General features: G+C 46.9%; 1 protein-coding gene across 1 annotated transcript; it reads right to left on the reverse strand.

The window, feature by feature from the left end:
• Nucleotides 1–4,252: 4,252 nt before the first annotated feature.
• Nucleotides 4,253–13,582, reverse strand: FKBP4 (FK506 binding protein 4, 59kDa). The gene is made up of 10 exons (XM_006891311.1): nt 13,412–13,582; nt 10,409–10,553; nt 9,602–9,744; nt 8,653–8,773; nt 8,272–8,428; nt 7,613–7,703; nt 7,432–7,515; nt 7,031–7,216; nt 6,190–6,429; nt 4,253–5,065 (listed from the first exon to the last, which is right to left on the reverse strand). Exons 1-10 carry the CDS (start codon nt 13,514–13,516, stop codon nt 4,964–4,966), a joined length of 1,374 nt encoding a protein of 457 aa, XP_006891373.1. The 5' UTR covers nt 13,517–13,582; the 3' UTR covers nt 4,253–4,963.
• Nucleotides 13,583–15,049: the final 1,467 nt, after the last annotated feature.

A 15,049-nucleotide genomic window follows, 5' to 3' on the forward strand; every position in this document is an offset into this window, starting at 1 on the left:
AAGAACCCTCTATGAGATGGATTGATTCGGTGACTGGGGTAATCGGGATGGGTGTGTCAGAGGCGGTGCGGTTGGCGCAGGATAGAGCAGGGTTTAGAACTGTTGTGCATAGGGTTGCTATGAGTTGGAAATGACTCGATGGCATATAACAACAACAACAAATTAAGTATTTTACCTCAGAATTCAAAAACCTTTTTTTAAAAACTTTTTAAAAAAAATTTTTGTGTGTGTACTGTCAAATTGGATCTGACTGGTACAGGAGGAGATTGCCCCTTCATCTCCAGCACAGCATCTGGTAGATTTGAACCTCTGGGATTTCAGTGCAGCTTCTTGCCACTAGGCCACCAGAGCTCGCCTTAAAAAACTTTTTTTAAGAAAGCATCTGAAAATTAATGAAGCACAGAACCTGTTCCTCAAACAAACTTGATCACCAAATATTCCCCCACTTCTTCACTTCTACAAATGGGGTAAAACAAGAACGTGAGCAGCACTACTCTATCAGGTCTTGTCTTTCATTGTTTTACTGATTTTAGTGAAAAGTTACAAATTGATTTTCGATTAAACAATTCAGACGCATTTCCTGACCTGATTACAACCTCTACAGTGTACCAGCACTCTTCGCAAGTCCATCTTGTTTTACCATTTTTCTTTCCTTTTCTCTCTGCCTCGGTTCTAAACCACCAGCCTTGGCAAAGGAGAAAGACAGGCAGTCTCCTCCCATGGGACTTAAGCCTCTGAAAAACCATTGGAGCGTCCATTCAAGTCAGTTCTGACTCAACAGCTATCACTGACTTTTTTGGACTCCGCCTGGGGATTATCCCTGGACAAATGCTGTCCTTATTGTATGGTTTATTTTCCTAAGATGTGCTTTCCTTCATGTTACTAATCACCTCATTGGCCAATCTATTATTGTTTGGCTGCTAACTGCCAGAAATTCAGGCCAGATTCAGAAGAGGCTGTGGAATGAGGGGTATTGCTGGAGTTGAATGGATCTTGGTGAAAGTAATTACCAGAAAGATATTTTGTGCTTTATTTACGAGAATTCATTTGACTGTTTGGATCATGACAAATGAGATAAATGAGAAATCATGTGATAAATGAGAAATACTTAGTTGTGCTCATGTGAAACCTGTGTCTAGACTAAGAAGCAGTTGTCTGAACACAGTGAGAATTCTGCATTGTTTAAAATCAGGAAAGGTAGGTGTCAGAGCTCTGCTGGCCTAGTGGTAAGAAGCTGCACTGCAATCCTGAAGGCACACGGTTCAAATCCACCAGCAGCTCCATGGGAGGACGGACAATCTCCTGTGCAATTAACTGCCTCTGAAAACCTACCTGAGGGTCAGCTATGGACCAGTTCTAATTTGAAAGTACTAAATAACCTTTCTGATCAAGCTACATGCTGAGCAAATCATTTAAGAAGTTGGACTACATGAAGACTATGGCATCATAATCGGAGTAAGACTCAAAAACCTGCATTATGCAGAAGACACAACCTTGCGTGCTTCAAGTGAGAACTTGAAATGCTTGCTGCAGATCAGACTATGCCATTTATAGCCTCAGAAACTCAACTAAAGGTCAGCGATGAGTTAAAGCAACTATTTGCCCTGGGGTGGGTGTGAATGGTAGAAACTCATGAAATCATTACTTTTCTTCCATCACTAGTCTTTGGAGCTACTTTTTAAACTTTTCACTTTCACTTTGTCTTCCAAATCAGCATACTTAGGGTTACTAGATGGTAAATAGTATGCTGCTTCGGTTTTATAATTGGGAGTAGTTGGTATATCCAAGTTACTCTGAATTTGGCACACAGCTGGGAGTCAGCCATAAAGTGAGCAACAGTAACTTTTTGGAAAGAGAACAAGTTTCTTCCTTGCTTTTAATGTCTGTTAACTCCAACACTGGCTTCATTCAGTGCTGCCCTTAGCCCACCGTCATTTCAACATCAAGTTACAACGTTCTGAGATAATGTGTATTTGGAAAGGGAAAATTAACAATTGAGACAACGATAAGGAGGCATGAATAAGGTTTCTGCTGTTTTGCAGAGCGTCATTTCCCAAAAAAGTACAACTTGGTATTTTTTATTTACTGCCATCAAATTGGTTCAGACTCAAAACCCTCCACCAGGTTTCCAAGGCTGTAAATCACAATGGGAGGTGACTCTCCATCCTTCTGAGTTGCAGTTGGTGGATTTGAACTGCCTGAAATGCATAACCTTTGGATTAGTAGCATAATTTGCTAAGGACTACGCCAGTCTTTTTGCCACTACTGTGGACAATGTCTCTGCCCATTTCTTCAATTAAAGTGATATACTAGTCAGCTCTGGCTTTTCTTTTCAGGGTGATGAAACGAGCACATATGGTGGTACCTGAAGTTAAAGGGTGGGCCAGGCCTTGCAGGTTTTATGGGCCATGAAGACTTGGGTCTTTGGTGCAAGTGGGATGGGGAGACATTGCAAGGATCTCAAGCAGAAGAGACTCAATTTGGAAGCAGGGTGGTGAACTGGTGGGTAGGACAGGGACTCAAAGACAAGAGCCTTTTGTAGAACAGGCTGGAGATGAGTAGTGTTGAGGATGGTGGTGCAGAGAGGTAGTAGTGCTAGAATGGAGGGACTGGAAATACTCAAGGAGATAAAACAATATGATCTTGATGTCTGAACTTGCTCTAGGACAAGAGAAACAGAATTCCAGTTTTTCCAGAGACTGAATATTCCCCAAGGGCTAGCAGTTGTCCTCCTACAAGTCTGTTCTCTCCATACAGGAAGATTTAAGGGATGCTGAGGAGGCTGCAACTCAAGGGAATGAATTTAAAGCACTGACCCAAAGCAGAGTTGACCATGTGGAGGGATTATTTTTAACCTTAAAAATTTTAGCCATAACAAAGCATCCTCACCAAGACAAATTTGGTGTTCTATAAATCAAGGTTTATTCACCTCCTTTTACAGGAGTGCAATTAAGTTTTAAATTCCTGGAATTCTACAGAGCAATCCCAGATGGAAGGAACTTTAGGAATACTTCTTTATCATCCATCTCCCTGTTTTGGAGATGAGAGACTTAAGGCTTGCCTGAGGTCTTATCAACCCCACAGCAGTTAGTTTAGTTTTGACTTAACCTCTTAGGTAGACCCTTCCATCAAATTTCTGAGGCTTGGTACAGTGCTGGGCTTAGGCAGGAAGTGTCTGCCTTTTGGCTGTAGGGCAAAAGTCTAACTGGAAATAATAAAAAGATGCAGATACAAGCCCCAAACACTTGAGGTGAATCCAGCAAGAAAGTAGGCATTGTCACTGGACACTAGAACTCCCAACACCAGTCAGGCAGTATGACTTGAAGCTTTTTTTCATACAGCAATTAATCTCCCATGCTAAGTGTGGAGAAACTTCTCCTGGAAGGAACCATACAGGCATGCGTGTTGGCAGACTGCTATCACTGTGCCGAAAGGACTGGCCGGCCCACACAGCAGGAGAGACCAGGGGTAAGGGCACAGATACAGGCTCTGGCCTGCAGCCAAGATCATCTGGAGGCGGCTCAGCATGACTGACTCCATGCCCCTTACTTCTCCCAGGGCCCCATAAAGTTGTAGGAGTCAAAGGTCAAAACATAGTTAGGAAAAGGCACGTATACTCCTTCAAAAAAGGGCCTGGTAAGTTGAGATTATAAAGCAAACAAAAAAGAACTCCCCCAAACCTACTACCATCAAGTCAGTTTGACTCATGGCGACCCTCCACAGGGTTTATGAGACTGTAAATCTTAAACTAGAGCAGGCTGCCTCTTCTTGCAGATTTGAACTGGTGACCTTTTGGTTAGCAGCCAGCAGTGCTCTTTAAGGCTGAGAAGGCAGCTGGAAAGGGGTGTTTCTAGGCTATGATCACTCTTAAGTTTCTTGTGTTAAGAGGGGTGTCAGTGACACCAGGTGTTACCTTGACAAGTAAGGAACCACAAAGATGCCTTTCTTGGATCAGTTAGGCAGAAACAAATACAACGTCAAACAAACACATGATCCTAGCCTTTTAAGTGATGGAGAAGAAAACCAGAGCTATGAACACATGCCAGGCAGCTGTGGGCAGGGAGTTCAGGGAACCTATGGCAAGGCCCAGAAGCCCAGGTACCAGCTGTACAAGTGTGCTTCCTGGCCCACTACTGCTTCTGCCATCAGAATTTTTAAGCTGGCCTGGTAACTAGGTAGGTCTGCTGCCTGAAATTGTTTCCCTACCCAGCCAGAGCAGCCCACCTACCCAGACCCACGGAGAAAAGGGTGCCTGACATCCAGATTTTATGGTTTCCACTTTATTGCTCAAGCGAGGAACTTGAGGAGAGCCTGGACCTTCAGCAACGTGCAGAGAAGAGGCTGAGGGGGGCTGGGATACAACCTGGCCGAGAAGAGGAATGGACAGGAGAGGAAACAATGGATGGGGGTGCAGGGGGTGGTTACCATGACACCAAGAGACAGCATCAGCCACACCATCTGGGGTGAGGAAGGGAACAAAGCGAAGTAATGGGCACAAAAGTGGTTTCTCCCATCTACCCAGCACCCACATGGAGTCCACATGTTTGGAAATGGACCAGGAGAGGGACAGGATGAGGAAAGCGGCTGCCTGAGGTTCTCCCTCTCCACCCTGGGTTCACATCAGACCCTATCTCTACCACTCATCCCCTTTTACCATTTGAAAATAGACCTAGCAAAAAGAGGAAGCAAAATAAATTAACATCCTGGTGAGTAAAAAGATAAATGTATGTTTATATGCAATCAGGAAGGGGGGAAAATGACACCACCTAGAAATTATTCCCACCTCAATCCACCCCTCAGCCTACTCCTTTCCCCCTTTCCCCCACAAAGCCACTATCCAACCAGATAGAAAAATAAAGGTCTAATTCACTCAAAAGTCTTCAGTTTTTACAAAACTAACAGGGTGGAATTTGCGTAAGGAACAGGGGAGGCAGGCAGCCGCAGTAGCAGGGCTGGGGAGAGGCTATGCTTCTGTCTCCACCTGAGACTGGCTCCCTGCCACGTTCTGCTCATCCTTCATCTCGGTGTCAGAATTATGGTCTCCTGCAGCTCCTTCAGCCTTAGCCTGCGAGAAGAAAAGAGGGAGGAACTGAATGCCACGTCTCACTTGGTCTAGTCCTTCTAACAGGAAAAGGCAACTCTCAGTGATGTTATGTTAGCACTCTTACCTACTCGTGCTTCACTGATATGGGCACACTCCTAAACCCACCCAGCACACTAATACCACGTGTGGTCTGTACCTACAAGCAGGTACAAACTTTGAACTTAGAACATAAAAAAGTGTAAAGCAGCAACTACCACATGTGTCTACCAAGCACTGAAAAGGAAAAGAAATCTTAGCATTATAAATTACATGTTACAAAATTATCATCTAGATACTTTAGGTTAACTGAAAAATAGAATTTCTTCTGATTTTTAAAAAACCTTTCTTAATATGGATGATAGAAAACTTTCTAATTCTATTGGGTAGTGCTAGTAACACAGAAAGATTAGAAATAAGGGCCTGGTTCAATCTAAAGCTTAAAGTAAAAATTCTTCTATAATGATGTGAAATGAGTGTCCTAATATTATGTAAAAAAGGGATGGCTTAAAAACTAAAGGTATATATGATGCCTTTTCTGTGAACAAAAAGGGAGACTCGAAGATGTGACTGCTTATCCATATATGTGATATAATTAAAGGCCACAAGAAGCAATAATATCCACAGCCTTTGGACTGACACTGTAACTGCAGCAATGGGCTTAAGTGTGGCCGAGATGATGAGGATGGCACCAGATAGGACAGGGTTCAGATCTGTTTATACTGTCGCTATGGGTCACACTTGACTTGATGGCACCTAAAAACAACTGGTTGCGAGTGGGACTTTTTACTATGCTTTTGAGCAGTTTGAATTCAACAACATAAATCCATTACCTAATAAAAATGCCACATGTACGAGCATGTCCATCTTTTATGGTATCTTTTATGGCTCTAGGCCAAGAGGATCTAAGCAAGGGAAGTTCACTAGAGCAAATTCCTAACCGCCAACGGTGGGTGTTGGGCCTGATCACAGAACACACTATTGGCATAGTGGCAATTACACAGGGATTATTACAGAGGGGACATACATGTGAGTCCCCCTGAGAGGACAGAGACAACACTGCCCTTGCTTATGCCTGTCCCCTGACAATTCCCCCACCCCAACCATACCTTGCTGTCTTCCTCAGCCAGCCTCTCAAACATATTGGCATAAAGCTTCTTCTCTCGTTCGAGCTGCTTACGGATCCGCTGTTGGCAGATGGCCAGCTGGGTCTTGGCGGCCTTGTTGTTGGGGTAGAGCTGCAGGACTTTCTGGAAGTCGGCCCGTGCCAGCTCAAAGTCATTCACTGCCAGGTGAGCCTCGCCTCGGCGGAAGAGGCCCTTCTCATTACTGCTGTCCAGTTCCAAGGCCTGAGATTGCAGAGAGGAACCAGCAGTGAGAATTGTGCCCTGTGGCCCATTTGGTCAAGACTGAATGCATCCCCCTTGTAGGAATGGCAACTCCATCCTAGACAGAACAAGTCTTGGGGCATTAAATGGAAAGGACCAAGAGAGCAGCCTTTTTGGAGAGGCCCTCAAAGAAACAGAGAAGGGTTGTTTTTAGCTGGCAGACAGCAGGTCTCTGAAGGTAACATTTCTAGAGTCTATAGATACGGTCAGGGAGCTCTGCTGGCCAAAGGCACACAGATCAAACCCACCAGCTGCTCTGCAGGAGAAAGGTGAACAGTCTCATCCTGTGCCTCTGAAAACCTGCTAGAGGGTCAACCATGAGCTGGTTCTAACTTGACAGGACATGACAACAGTAGCTAAGGCAGGCAGGTAGGTAAGAGGGAGAGACTAAAAACCAGGATGTAAAAACCCTTAAGTAGTTCTCCTGCTAGTGTCAACAGCCTCCCATCTCGAAAGTCAAAGCCCTTGCTTCTCTCATTCCCTGCCTCTGGGCTTCTATCTCAGTGTTCCTTCGGAAAGGCTTCAGACATTCACTTATTTACGGCCTCTTGAGGGACCTCACCTTGTTGCAGCTTTCAATGACCGCCGAGAAGGCCTGCAGTTTCAGGTGGCACATGGCAAGATTGAGATGAGAAGCCAGTCGGAGAGCCTGTGCCTTTTGTGCTTCCTCACTGGAGAAACTTGACTCATATTCGAGCCAGGACACAATCTTCTTATACTGTAGCAAAGCTTGCTTGTATTTGCCCTCCTAGAAGAAGAGAGAGGTTTATGTACCTAAGCGGCATGCATCAGACAGAACCCGTGGCAACAAGGGACCTGCTGGGTCAGACAGTCTAGGTGAAGACCACAGGTGTCCACCTGTCTGCTCCTTGGTAGGAAATAATCTCACATCTTAGGGGGAGCGTGGACCCAGAGAAGCCCCCATTGCACTGGCGTGTCCCCAGCACCTGGCTGTGGGCTCACCTTGAAGTACACAGTGCCCCGCTCCTTCACTATGGTGCTCTGTTCCAGCTTCTCCTCCGAATTCATCTCCCAAGACTCCTTGGCCTGCCACACCCCAGGGGAGAAATAAAGTTAGCTACCCTAGAGTCACCTACAGCATGGGACCTGACTTCAGAAGAGGGAACACCTTGAGCAATCTCACCTTCTCAAAATTCTTGAGGTGAATTTCATATTTTAGTTCGGCATGTGGTGGGATTTGGAACTTTTCCTTTCCAGCACTGCCAAAAGCATAGCTGTGTGTAGGGGGAAAATATCAGGTCATCGAGGTAGTCCTCACCTGTCCCAGGCTTAAAATGCTTCCTATCCATTTTCTGGAAAGTACCTCCCTTCCCTTGAGATTTGATTCAAGGGTTTACCACTCAGCACCATCTTCCTTCCCTGACCTACTCAGTCAATTATTAGTTGGCCTTGTACCACTTTTATGTTCTTCTAATAAATCATTCTACACAGTGATATGGTCACTCATTTAAATGCCATCTCACTAATGAATGCATTATTAGAAGGCAGGAACAATGTCTTATTTGACTTTAACACAGAGGAATCCTTACGACTGGACCTGGAACATAGTAGGTGTATGGTATTTCATGTTTATTGATGACTGAATAAATCAATGGGAGATGGAAATTTTAATGTTGGTAGAAGAGAATTTGCAGCAGCTAAGATGGAAAAGGTTAGATCTCAAAGAGAGTTATAGGCGGCAGTGAGCACAGTGAAAAAGAAAAACAAAACAAAACAAACCTGCTGTGGGCATTTAAACCTCTGCCCTTGGTTGGCCTGCTCTATCACGTATCTCCCTCTCACCTGGGTTTGAGGCACACAATGGAATGTTCTCCTTTTTCCATGCGCTGAATGGTTTTCTCCAACCCACAAGGTAGATCCAGACTCTCCCCTTCGCCAATCTCAAAGTGGAGATCCCGCTTGTCAAACATCCGGTCCTTATAGTATCCTTCCAGTGTGACTGGCAAAAAAGAAAGGTGTGTGAGAGGCCAGGCAAAGGCAGAAAGAATCCATCGACAACCACCCTATCACTTCTGGCCCCAAGATAACACCTGGTGGGATAGCAACTGAGAAAGAACCAAAACTTCCTTTTATTGAAAAGAAAGTAGGCTCTGAGAAGAGAAATGTCTAAAGTCACCCAGATTCAGACTCCTCTATTTATAACTTCAGACTGCACTGGCTCACCTTCCACGATAGCGCCTTCATTGGGCCTGGCATAGCCTTCACCCCGAGTCCGTATTCTGCGGATGATGCCACCATCTTCATCTTCTGTCAGGTCCTCTCCCTTGAACTCAAACAGCTCTATCTGTGGGAAATGAAAGGTAACGTAACTCCTTTCCACACTAGTTCACTAATGAGAGATATGCCCCTCTCCTTGACCCAGAAAAATCCCTAATAACTAGTGGGCTACGTGAGACCACAAAGACAGTTTACACTAGGGGTCAGAGTGACATTTTTGCTAAATTCTTGGGAAGTGTCATAATTTTAAGTTTGTTAGAGGTTGACAGACCCCATGGATTTCAGTTAACCTTAAGAGATCAATCTGTTCCACTTAGCAAGGCCAAGTTTCAATCAACCTAATCCAGGCTCTTAGAAATAAAATTGACCTGACATCTCTCAACAGTCTTCTGAACATTCTCCAAGTAGCCCCTGCTGACTGGCTCAACTATGGGCAGACTGAACAGTATACTAAGTCCCATCTCCTCAGGTAAGCCTTCATGCACCACCCTGACTTGTGGGAGAGCCATTTCTCCCCTCCTCTGATCAGCAGAATGCTAATGCTTCAATTTGTATCTGCATATAGATTCCGACTGGCTCCTTTCTTTTAAAATCACAACCCAGCCCCTCCAAACACTATTCTGCATGTAAATACACCCGAACACCATTCCCTATTTTGAGTCTGAAAGGAGTTAGTGGCCATTTTCCTCTTCCACCCTGAAGCCTCCATCACTGGTCACTTTTCTGGCAGCCACCGGCATAGGAGAGCCAGCTGCCCTCTCCATTTCTCTTCCTCTCTAAAGGCCAGGCCTCAGCCTTGGCTACATTGTCTCTTAAAAGGCAGGAAGGGCTGGAGGGCAGCCAGGCATTGGGTAAAGATAAGGTCTGGCTCTTTGCTTTCCTCTTGGACACTTACCTCAAACACAAGTGTGGCATTGGAGGGGATCTTTGGAGGACTGCCTGCCAAACCATATGCATATTCTGGTTTGCAAGTGATGTGGCACACTTCCCCCACCTTCATAGTTGCTACAGCAATGTCCCAAGCCTTGATGACCTCCCCTGCAGATACAAAAGACCAGAAGGTCCGCATAAGCATGAGCATGACTCTAAGTGCACTCCCACGGGGACTTACTGTACTATGCCTAAGGGGAAGTGGGGGACTCTGCAGAAACAGGACCAGGAGAGCCAAGAGCTTGATCATAAGTCTTTCAAGTCTCTTAAAGAGAAAGAAAGAAAATCACTCAACCATGGAACTAAGAAGTTTAAGAAATAAGGCAATCCTCTCCTGTGAAGAGTGATGGGTTGAGGTGATTTGGGAAGGTTTTGTTAGGGGCCCTCAAGTCTACTCCAAGTCACAGCAATCAAGGTAGCAATGTAGAACTGTACCACACATAGCCTTTTCCTAAGTAAGCTTTATAGGGGCAGATAACTGTTTTTGTTTGTTTGGTTTTTTCCTATGGAGCTACCAGGATAGATTTGACCTGCTAATTTCCATTGCACCATCAGGACTGCCTGATGTGGGAAGGGATAGGAGTGAATATAGTTACAAAACAGTGGAGGTGCACAGAAAGAAAAAAGAAAAAAAGGTAACAGAAGAAGACAAGGGATTACCTATAGTAAATTTTAAATCACTCTGCCTTGAGCTGGTGGATATAGTTTCTGCATGTTACAACTTACACCCAACCTTGGACCTTTAGTCTATCAACACATCTATCATACCTACCTTTTCCTAGGTCAAAGGAGAATTTGTCTTTGCGGTCCAAACTGGAGTCAAACTTAGTGCCATCCAACAACCAGCCAGTATAGTGCACAAAGACCCGGTCACCAATCATTGGCATCTCTGTACTTGTGCCCTCCCGCTTGATGACCTGGGAGAAAGGTACAGAACAGAGGACAAGGATGCACAGAATGAAGTATTCAAACTGCTCATACCTCTCAGTGGACATAAAATGACACCTCTGCTTCTACCCTCCCAGCCTATTTGTAAATTAAGTTCAATCCTCAAATGATTCAAATCATGGGATCCATTAAACCCTTCCTTCTTGAGCAGTATGACTTGGCTTGAAACACCAGAGGCAAAAGAAGTGAGTTCAAGTTTTTGTTAGGTGTTTGATCTTGGGATAAGTCATCCAAACGCTGTAAATCTTATTTGTAAAAACAAAGATGATACTCTTTATCTCTTTGGACTGTTAAGAGTTGAACATAAAATGATAATCAACAAAGGCTGGTAATGCTATATATTCTTACTCTTCCTAAATCCCAATGGTCATCAGGGTTTGGTTAAGAAAGAAGAGATTGAGGGGAATATGAGTGAAGGAGGAAACACAACAGTTCAAAAGTGGTAAAAGAAATACTGGAGTACAGATGAACAGAAGCTCTCAAATCAGGTCCTAAATCTTGACTTGGGGACACAAGCATTCTGGACCTAAATCTAATTAAGTTTTTCTTTCCTCCCACCCAGGGCTAGTATATTTTCCGGGAACTTAAAAGCGTCCATTTCTCCCTTTTGTAATTTACAATAGGTGACCCTATGGGGCACCTGTGAGGTGTGTAGCTTTCCTCTGTGGGAAAGTTTCCCTGGTAGAGTGGACAGAACCAGTGTCAGTGCTCTCCAGCCAATTCACACTCTTAACCGTGCAGGACAGAGTTGAGCCGCCCCATAGGGTTTTCCAACGCTATAAAGTACTGAAGAGCAATGGTGTCTCTCTGGAGACTAAGGTGCGTCTGATACAGGCCATGGTCTTCGCAATCACTCGTTATGCATCAGAGAGTTGGACAATGACCAAAGAGGATAGAAGGAGAATTGATGCCTTTGAGCTGTGGTGCTGGAGAAGAATATTGAGAGTACCATGAACTCCTAGGAAACAAACAGATTCATCCTGGAAAGGGTTAAACCGGGTGGCTCCTTGGAGGCAAGGATTCTGAGGCTCTAACATACTTTGGACATGTTGTGAGGAGAGACTGGTCCTTGGAGAAGGACATCATGCTTGGTAGGGTGGAGGGACAGTGCAGGAGGGGAAGGCCCTCTATGAGGTGGATTGATTCAGTGACTGGGATAATCGGGATGGGTGTGTCAGAGACAGTGCGATTGGCACAGGACAGAGCAGAGTTTAGGGCTGTTGTACACTATGAGTCGCAAGCGACTCGACGGCACATAACAACAACAACAAAGTAATTTTTTATTGTATTTTTTAAATACTTTTAATGAACATTTACAGAGAATTTGGATTTCCATTCATTCATTGCTGCACTTCTCTCCCCACCCAGCCAACAAAATAATTTTTATGGAAGCACATTGCCACTTTTCCCTTGAAAGGGCTGGTGAGCTTGAACCTATGGCCTTTCTGTTTACAGCTAAGTGTCTTAACTAATGCACCGTGAGTGTAAGGAAGGAAAAGGCAGAGAATAAAAGGAGAAATGGCCCTTCTTGGAATAACAACCTTTTAGAAATCACCCAAAAGTGGTTTGAGATGCTAAGTGTCTGGGATAAAGTTGAGATGCATTACAAAATTCCACACTCTGGGTGAGGTGGGCTCCCCGAAATCTCTAGCTTTGCCCAGGTCTCACTCTCCCTCTTGCACATACACGTGGAAAGCCAGGATGAGGAGAAACATTGGGGTGGGAAAAGGACACAAAATCCATGCTAGGATTTCACTACCCAAGACTGCCCATAGAACCTGCCTGAACCACAGCCTGTTGTCCTGACCCAGGTCAAGATGCCCTGCCCCCAATGTTCTGGTCCCCTCCCTCTAGCGCTATTAGCAGGCAGACGGTTACTCGGCAGCATGCTCCAAGGCAACGCACCTCCTCCCGCCACACACTCAGATAACCCAACTCTGGAAGTGCGGCCCGAGGTGGGACGGAAACTACAGGTCCCAGCATGCACCACGCCATCGTTTTTCCCGGGGCTTAAGGGAGGAGGATCAGCATGACTGAGCCGGTGACCTAGCTGGATCCCCAGCCTTTGAAAGGGAGGGAGGATGAGAGCAGAGGGCGCCAGAACCGTCTTCATGGCCAGGACTGCGCGCCAGGTTCCATAAAGGCCTCTGGGTCATAAAATTAGGCTTCTCCACTGTCTCACGTCTTAGCTAATATTTAACTGCCAGAGGGTAAGAGAGTTCTAGCACCGCCACCGATGAAGGTGGCCCAGGGACAGACTTTCCGGTTTCGGCTGGCAGGGAAAAACGCTGGCAACTTGGCCCCGGCCCGGGGTCGGGGAGAGGTGATGGGGGACGGTCTCAGCACAGGCCCGGCCCTCGTAGCACGCCGCCCAGGGCCCCCTAGCTGCAACTCGCGTGCACCGCGCCCGCCCCGCCCCTCCGCTGCACCGTGCACGCCGGAGTTGGCTTTGCAGCCGCGGTCCCTCCCGGGCAAGGCTGGAGGCACCCAGGGGCCTCAGGCTCGACAAGAGGTTTCCAGAGGGTCCAGGATATTGGCAATGTCCAGGCCTGCGCACCTAGGCCATCTTCTCCAGAGCATGTGGCTGCCCTTGCCACCAGCGGAACCCAGTCCAGGAAGGCGATGCAAGGGGTCACTGGCTGCACAACCAACGGTGAAGAGCCTAAGGCTTGCAAAGGCGGCCGTTCCCGACCCACACCTGGATCCCAAGGTTCCCAGCCTTGGAGGGAGCCTGAGATTGGCGCCGGGAGCTCAGGCTTGCCAGGGGCCCTCTGACTGCCCGGTGTCCCCTCTTTCTCCACTGGTGCACTCACTCCCGGCCCTTTACCTTCAGCACGCCTTCATCCTGCTTGGGGCTGATGTCCACTCCGTCCAGGGGCAGCGGCGCCGACTGCGCCCCAGTCTCCCCCGTCTTCATCTCCTCCGCCGTCATCGCCGCTCGGTGCGCCGTTTACTTCGGAAGCCCGGCACCGGGCGCGAGTCAAGCCCTCTACGCCGCCGGGTCTGTGCGCGCGCGGGTGCGCGGGCGCTGCAGTCGCCGAGCAGCGAGGCAGTGGAAAAAGAGAGCACCTCTGCCTACCGGCGCGCTCCGCTCCCCGCGACAGAGTCGGGCGCGGGAGCGGGAGTAGGTGGGTAATGAGCGGACAGGGGGAGCGATTGGTCCCACCCCGCGGCCGGAGGGAGGGGCTGGGAGGAGCTGGAGCTGGAGTGAGGGACAGAGCGGGTGGGGGTGGAGAACTTTCTAGAGACGCAGGCGGCTTAGCCGGTTCAGGCTCTTGGTGCCGAGGACGCTTTTATGATTTTGTTGTTACGATTTTTTTCCCTTGGCCCTTGTGATTTTTTTTCCTGGTCCGTCCCGCCAGTTAGCTGCCTAGTCTTCCTGGCCCCCTAACCCTCGGAGTCGGGAGCACCTCTTTCCTCCCAGGAAGAGTCCTGGGACTACCTAGCCCGTTTCCTGGTTGAACAAGATTCTTCTAGATCTTTCTTATTCTCCCTACATCATTTCTAACAGCAAATTTGCCAGCCGCTCCAGATCCGCGCAACACCATGCAACCCACAGCATGGTTTATTGAGAGATAAGCAGCCACATCTGAGTTGCTTCACGTTGGTCTCCTCGGTAACTGGAGACCCGCAATTTAATGACAGCCAACCATAAACACAGACCGCGTGTCTTCCCCGTGTTTGCGCCCCTTTTTTTTTAATTGTGTGTGTGTGTGTGTGTGTGTGTGTGTGTGTGCGTGTGTGTGTGTGTGTACCGTCAAATCGGATCTGACTGGTACAGGAGGAGACTGTCCCTCCTTTCCCAGCAGAGCATCTGGTGGATTTGAACCGTGTGCCTCTGGGATTGCAGTGCAGCTTCTTGCTCCTTTTTTATACTTGATAAATTGGATAGAAGGAAGAGAAGGGAATGGGGAGAGGAAAAAGGGGGTTGTGAGTAAATAGCGGTGCCAAGAATTAGGAGAAAGCAATCTTTTGAGTTCTGTAGACCTGGGAAGATCAGGCTTCTGAAAGACATGTCACCTTCAGCTTTTTAAAATACACATATTCTAAACATTGCTTTTGAGTCAGAACTGACTCATAACTGACCCTCTAGCAGGTTTTCAGAGACTGTAACTCTACAGGAGAAGCAAATGGATTTGAACTCCTTGCCTTTGGGTTGGCAATCCAATGTTGTTGACCACCCCTGTTGTTGTAGTTATGTGCCGTTGAGTTGCTTGCGACTCATAGCAACTATGTACAATATCCCTGAACCTGACTTACCGTGTGCCAACCTTATTGCCTCTAACCTCGTTACTCTCATCACTGAATCAATCTGTCTCATCGAGGGTCTTCTCTTGTGCTGTCCCTCCACCTGGAAGCATGATGTCCCTCTTCAACAACTAGTCCCTCCTTGCACTATGCCCAAAGACGAAGCTTCAGAATCCTTGCCTCCAAGGAGCAGCCTGGTTCCATCCTTTCCTGGACC

Source organism: Elephantulus edwardii, unplaced genomic scaffold, assembly GCF_000299155.1.
Source record: "Elephantulus edwardii isolate Elephantulus edwardi_28Jun2011 unplaced genomic scaffold, EleEdw1.0 scaffold00096, whole genome shotgun sequence".
Classification (NCBI taxonomy): domain Eukaryota; kingdom Metazoa; phylum Chordata; class Mammalia; order Macroscelidea; family Macroscelididae; genus Elephantulus; species Elephantulus edwardii.

What these genes read in the sequence shown, in the direction of transcription:
- FKBP4 (XM_006891311.1), bottom strand. Translation starts at nt 13,516, where the DNA reads ATGACGGCGGAGGAGATGAAGACGGGGGAGACTGGGGCGCAGTCGGCG. An exon ending in ATGCCACACTTGTGTTTGAG is followed by an intron (nt 8,774 to 9,601) that starts GTAAGTGTCCAA and finishes CATTTCCCACAG; the next exon opens with ATAGAGCTGTTTGAGTTCAA. An exon ending in TGAAGGCGCTATCGTGGAAG is followed by an intron (nt 8,429 to 8,652) that starts GTGAGCCAGTGC and finishes CTTTTTTGCCAG; the next exon opens with TCACACTGGAAGGATACTAT.